This window comes from Anastrepha ludens, chromosome 2 (assembly GCF_028408465.1).
Source record: "Anastrepha ludens isolate Willacy chromosome 2, idAnaLude1.1, whole genome shotgun sequence".
Lineage (NCBI taxonomy): Eukaryota > Metazoa > Arthropoda > Insecta > Diptera > Tephritidae > Anastrepha > Anastrepha ludens.
This window is the reverse complement of record NC_071498.1, coordinates 165677723-165683768: the sequence shown is the minus strand read 5'-3', so window position 1 is coordinate 165683768 and position 6046 is coordinate 165677723. Positions and strand designations below refer to the sequence as shown.

The 6046-nt window shown below is 39.7% G+C and overlaps 1 protein-coding gene across 1 annotated transcript in view; it reads left to right on the top strand.

The window, feature by feature from the left end:
- Window positions 1–1937: 1937 nt before the first annotated feature.
- Window positions 1938–6046, top strand: part of LOC128855772 (methionine--tRNA ligase, mitochondrial) — a 92803-nt gene continuing 88694 nt past the window's right edge. Inside the window, exons 1-4 of the mRNA XM_054090941.1 lie at window positions 1938–2145; window positions 2209–2489; window positions 2565–2987; window positions 3059–3152. Coding sequence (XP_053946916.1) covers window positions 2052–2145; window positions 2209–2489; window positions 2565–2987; window positions 3059–3152 — 892 coding nt within the window. The 5' untranslated portion in view covers window positions 1938–2051. The remainder of the gene's footprint in view (window positions 2146–2208; window positions 2490–2564; window positions 2988–3058; window positions 3153–6046) is intronic.

Genomic DNA, 6046 nt, shown 5'->3' with positions numbered 1-6046 from the left:
GTGAATGTCGTTTAATGTCTGTCTAAGCACTGTCTGGTCCAGTAGGTGTATGTTTGTTTTGTCCTGGATCTTGTCGGCGTAGTGTAGTAGGTGTCTCCTGACGTGCCTGGGAGGCGGCTTTGGCTCAAGCAGGTGTTTGCAAGGGTGAAACCTGAGCATGTCCATTTTACGCGCGGTTTACATCATCGGTGCATATTCTTTTCGAAATTAGAAAGGAGCTGCAGTTATGGTAAATCTCTAGATTATCATTTAATCAGCTTAACACCGACGATATTCGACGACATCTTAACAATTGATTTATCGATTTATCACCCGCACAAACGCAGCGACTCCAGGACCGCAGGAACAGCACAAATAACCGCAAGGCAAAACCAATAAATCCGACGCCGGAATGGATAGAACTTTATAGTACGCAGAAGCACTAACCAGGAAACGAAAATGAGCGGCAAAAGGTAGGCACTAAAAAAACGCCATTGAAATTGGGACCAAAAAACACCCCAAACAGTAGGCACCAAGGAAATATAACGCCAAAGAGTAGGCACTAAAAATATATTTCGTACAAGTTTGCACCAACAAATAAGCGCCAAAAAGTGTTATTTCTCACTAAAAATTAGCAACCACAAGAAAAGGCTCAGGAAAAATGGCCTAAAGTGTATCTAAGATATATATAAGGTATAGGTCTCCCTCTCCTTTTCCTCTACGTTATATCTTTTTTCTCTCTCGCAGAACGAAAATGCCCAAAACGTTGCATTACCTTCAAATTTTATTCTCCATTCTCGCTCGTCCATCGACGCCTAAGAAGTTTCACTTCAAAAATGCGTTACAATAAAATTCTGTTTTACGATAGCCTTCCTCCTTCTTTATATGATTTTCAGTTTTCAAGCTCTTAAAAACCCCCTCTATATATGTAAGTAAGTGTAACTTTGTCTTTGTTGCTGTAATATGATAAATTACAAAAATGTTTCGAAGAGTGAAAGTAAAAGATAAGTACGCCCCACTATTATTTTTCAGGTTATGTACTAATGAGTAAAGTATATTATTATTATTGTTGTTCTTGTGGCAGTTTAAAATCTACATCCCTCCACAGTAAATAAACACGAATATTAGAGATATGAAGTGGAAATTAGAGGTGGAACTTGGACACACACTAGTGATATTAATGGGCCGCTAGACCTAAGTGTGCTACTCTAAACTCTTATCGAGTGCGACAGCCACCGTAATCTACCTAGTTCCACCTAACCTGACAGCATAAAAGACTCCGTGTGTAAGACTTTCAATACAGTTGGCCATTCCACGCTACAAGATGATATCCAACAGGCGATACTCCATGCGGGACTGAACAGGTGGTTCGCAAAGCACTGTCGACCACACGAAACTCATCAGTAATATTTCGAGATCAAAACTGCTTTTCAGTTTTCAGTTCAGAGGCAGCTAAAGCAAGAAGTGCCGCAGGGTGGTGTCGTTTCACCCTTGCTTTTCTACTTCCATGCCGCGAAGTTTCTTCAATCAGCAGATAGAATTTAACTTCGATCAGGACAGCCAAAGGTGTTTTAATATATCTCCTCAGCGAAGCCCCTATGGTCCCAATCCAGGAGCATCGAAGGTTAAATCTGTGCTTCTCGATAGCGCCTGAATGAAATGATCCAAACTTGGTACACATATTGCTCCCCATTTCATTTAAAATTCAGCAAAAATTATACCCACTTTCTATGGGTGAAACGAATAACCTGAAATAAAGCAGCTCGTCCGTTTTCTCTCAGCTCTGTTTTTGGCTCTCTTCTGAACAATTTTTTGTATTAAAAAACGCTTGCTTGTAGAATTCAGCAGACTTTTGAATAATTACTCGTTATGAAACACAGCTACAAAGTGCAACTCTGTATGCGACTACAGGTTTGTGCCACCGATAAATGTAAACAGAAAACAGCTGTTTTGCAGCTGGCGAGCGAGATTCCAGCACTGAGCAATTAGCGCCCCACAAGTCTTCTATTATTTAACTCAAGTATACCAAAAATATAAATAAATGAATTAAATGTGCTTTTCATCTAAAAATTATGCTAATAAATAAATTAAGAACTGTGCGCCGTTACTGTGTGCAAGCCAGCGGCACTTTTTATGCTACAACACCAATTTTCTATGTGAATGCCGGTAAGTGGGAGGGAGTAGTCGCTACACTTCTAATTGCATTAATTTATCATTGCTTAACCGCAGCACCACACATTGGACATTTGTACTCGGCTGTTATAACAGATGCGCTATGCCGTTATCAACGTTTGCAACATCCGAAGGTGTCTGTGCACCTCTGCACAGGCACCGATGAACATGGAACAAAAATTCAGCAAGCCGCAACTGCACAAGGCGTACCAGTTGCACAATATTGCGATGATATTTCTGCACGCTACCGTCAGGTATTCAACGAGGCGGGCATAGCCAACACCGATTTCATACGTACCACCGAGCAGCGCCACAAGCAGGCGGTAGCGCATTTTTGGGTGAGTAATTTATAATTAAATATTGGAAATAAAATTGGAAATATATATTTTACGTTCCATTATATATATATACAGCGTACATTGCACTCTCGTGGTCACATCTACTCTGCTGCCTATAGCGGTTGGTATTGCGTTTCAGATGAAACTTTTCTAACCGATTCTCAACTACGTTTGGACACTGCGACTGGCGCACGCTTCTCGCTCGAGTCTGGCCATCCTGTTGAATGGACTGAGGAAACCAATTACATGTTTCGCTTGTCAGATTTGCAAAAAGAGGTCATCTATTGGGTTAAACAGGGTGGTCGTATACGTCCCGCAAAGTTTGAGAAAATTCTATTGGATATGTTAAGTGAACCATTGCCGGATGTTTCTGTTTCGCGTCCTGCAAATCGTGTACACTGGGCTATTCCGGTGCCCGATGATGAAACGCAAACGGTATATGTGTGGTTGGATGCGCTTATAAACTATCTTACATCAGCTGGTTATCCGGAAAGCGCCGTGAGTAGAGTGTCCATTCATATCTTTGGCGATGCTATTCAAATAGTAAATACAATTTTGTTCTATTGCAGTATCGAAAGTTGTGGCCCCCAAACGTGCACGTTATCGGAAAGGATATTTTGAAGTTCCATGGCATTTATTGGCCAGCATTTCTTATTGCTGCAGGTATGTAATTGATTGATTTTTTTAATTATTACTTTTTTTTATTTATTTATTAGAAGTATAATTGGCGACCGCCGTAGCCGACTGGGTTGGTGCGCGACTACCATTCGGAATTCACAGAGAGAACCTCGGTTCGAATCTCGGTGAAAACACCAAAATTAAGAAAAACATTTTTCTAATAGCGGTCGCCCCTCGGCAGGCAAATGCAAACCTCCGAGTGTATTTCTGCCATGAAAAAGCTCCTCATAAAAATATCTGCCGTTCGGAGTCGGCTTGAAACTGTAGGTCCCTCCATTTGTGGAACAACATCAAGACGCACACCACAAATAGGAGGAGGAGCTCGGCCAAACACCTAACAGAAGTGTACGCGCCAATTATTTATTTTTTATTTTTTTGTATAATTATATTAAATACGAAAGGTATCAGCAGCTAAGACTATCGGCCTTATCGTTTTCATGACAGTCGGTTCTACGTTATCGGAACGGCCCGGATTTATATCCGGCCAAGGACTGTCACTTCAGCAGCATTCCCCATATAGGTATGTATGGGGACTGTTTATGCTGCTACAACAACAACACCAACAACTATCAGCCTTATATATATAATATTATCATTTTAAATTATATATTTTATTGCTGTTGGCTGGGTCTGAATTCAAATGGTGCCACCAGGTAGATACGGTAGATATTACATCTAATATTGGCATTGCTCTATAAACGTTAAGCTTTGACAAGATGCAACAAATTAAGACAACAGATAAATTAAGATTCGTTTAGCGCTTAAGGACAGTAGAGAACGTAGTCCGATATGTGGCCAATTATTACTCACGTCGGACCAATCACATGGCAGCCAGTTCTACGTACAGAAATGATTCTCGTGCAAGGCTACTGCCGCAGTAAACTAGCCCTGTCTAGTGCTCTGAACCTCTCTCAAGTCAGACAGTCCACCTGTCTGCGCAGCTCTTACATTACAGAAAAATCTCAGGAATTCAAATCAACAATAGAAGAGGTCCATTTCGTTGTCACATGCTCTTCATCAGCACTCGTTGACAGTCTATCAATACCTCTTGTTTCCTCACACAGACTCTTTTCGGTGTTAAACCAGCATTTATTGGCATGCTAAATAAGGCCCGTGAAACGGTTTTCGCACCACTCACGGGGAAAATATCTAAATTAGAGCATTGAAATGGTTCCCACAGCGAAATTGCAATGATCTTTGATTTATTTGAAGCCGAATTGTAGTAGCTTTGATATTAAGGACCAAACCGACCAAGTGTTGTTGTTGTTGTAGCAGTACCTTTGCCCTGTCAGTGTAGCGTAATCACTTGAAGAAAACATCTGTTGCCTGGAGATCCACATTTATTTAGATAGTAACACATCCAGAATAAGAATCCATCAAATTTTAACCGAAAATTTTGAAATTTGATAAGTTATAACTCTCGAGCACCTGTACCCAATTTACTGAAACGCTTCAAAATCACTTATTAGGCCGTTTCAGAAAAACTTTAATTTTGGTCCGGCGCAAGCGTTCCAAAACGTTATTTTTCCTAACAAAAAATGTTATTTAGATGGTCCTTATGGCTGTCGTAAGTACTGGCGCGATAGACCTCAAATCTGCTAATGATATGGGCAGCTTTTAGATAAGCTAAAAAGTATCCGCTTTGCTTCATACCAACCAAAACAAATAGTGACAAGTACATGAATCTGCTTCATGATGTACTAGTCGAAGTTGCTGGGAACCTCTACGGAGATTCTCGGACCTTTCAGTGGGACAATGCAAAAATTCACATTGTGCGCACTTCAAAGGAGTCCCCTTCATTCAGAAAAATGCCGGTTTTCGCGTGGCCAGCCATCAGTTTAGGCCTAAACTGAATTGAATACTAGCGGGGGATACTTACGGGCACAATTTATAAAAATGGTCGGCAGTTTGAGACAATTCAGCAGCTCAAAGAGAACGAAATAAATCCCTCAATGCTAAATGAACTTGGAGACTCCATTCCTAATATACAATAATAATTAAAGTTCATAAGAAAAAAACTGATTAATTATCGAAATCTAAATTTAAAAATTCTATTTAATAAGAACACTATACAACAATAACAAAATAACAAGGTTCCGACCTTGAATTCTGGTAGAGAGGACAGAAAAGTTTGAAAGCTTACAGGGATTTAAAAGTTTAAGGCTCAATTTTTTTAAGAGGTGTCAAAGTTCCTACTTCTTGCACATTATTATAGTAAATCGGCATTTAAAGCCACGCGATCTGACAACAATTTCTGGTAGAGGCGGAAAAAAGTATTGGTCGAGGGTTCCCTTTTATATTTTGCGCCTTTGCAACACTACTTCTGATGAGCTGTAATTCTATTTATTTGATAAAAAATTTCATTATTTTTTTAGCAAAAACTTACATACAACGTTTTCACTTATGAGCTTTATTTGTTCTTTTTTTTTTAGTGAGTTGAAAAATTCAACTTGCCTGAATGAGAAATTAAACATGTGAAAATTTTCGTATGATGATTTATTACGATTTTCGACGTGAACTACTTACATATATCGAGACCGGAGTGCAATAATCAACTTACTTAGACTTTACCGTTGATCCTTGCAGGATGAATTTCGCCAAGGCCGTCCAAAAGCGGTTTTTGTAAGAGAAACAATCGATGCTGTGCGTCAATTGATAATGCAAGGTCGTCATGTGACATATTGTACGATAGAGGCATGCGCATTTAGTTGCCAAGAATATGTGTTTTCGTTGGATATCCCATGATTCGGCAGTTGTCCAAAAAAGAACTTTTGTTGATTGGTGTAAAGAAATGTGCTTGAAATTCAGCAGCAGTGATTCAAAGCATGTTCATGACATCGTAACAAATTACGAGCCTTAGATCTATGCTTGTGAGCCGA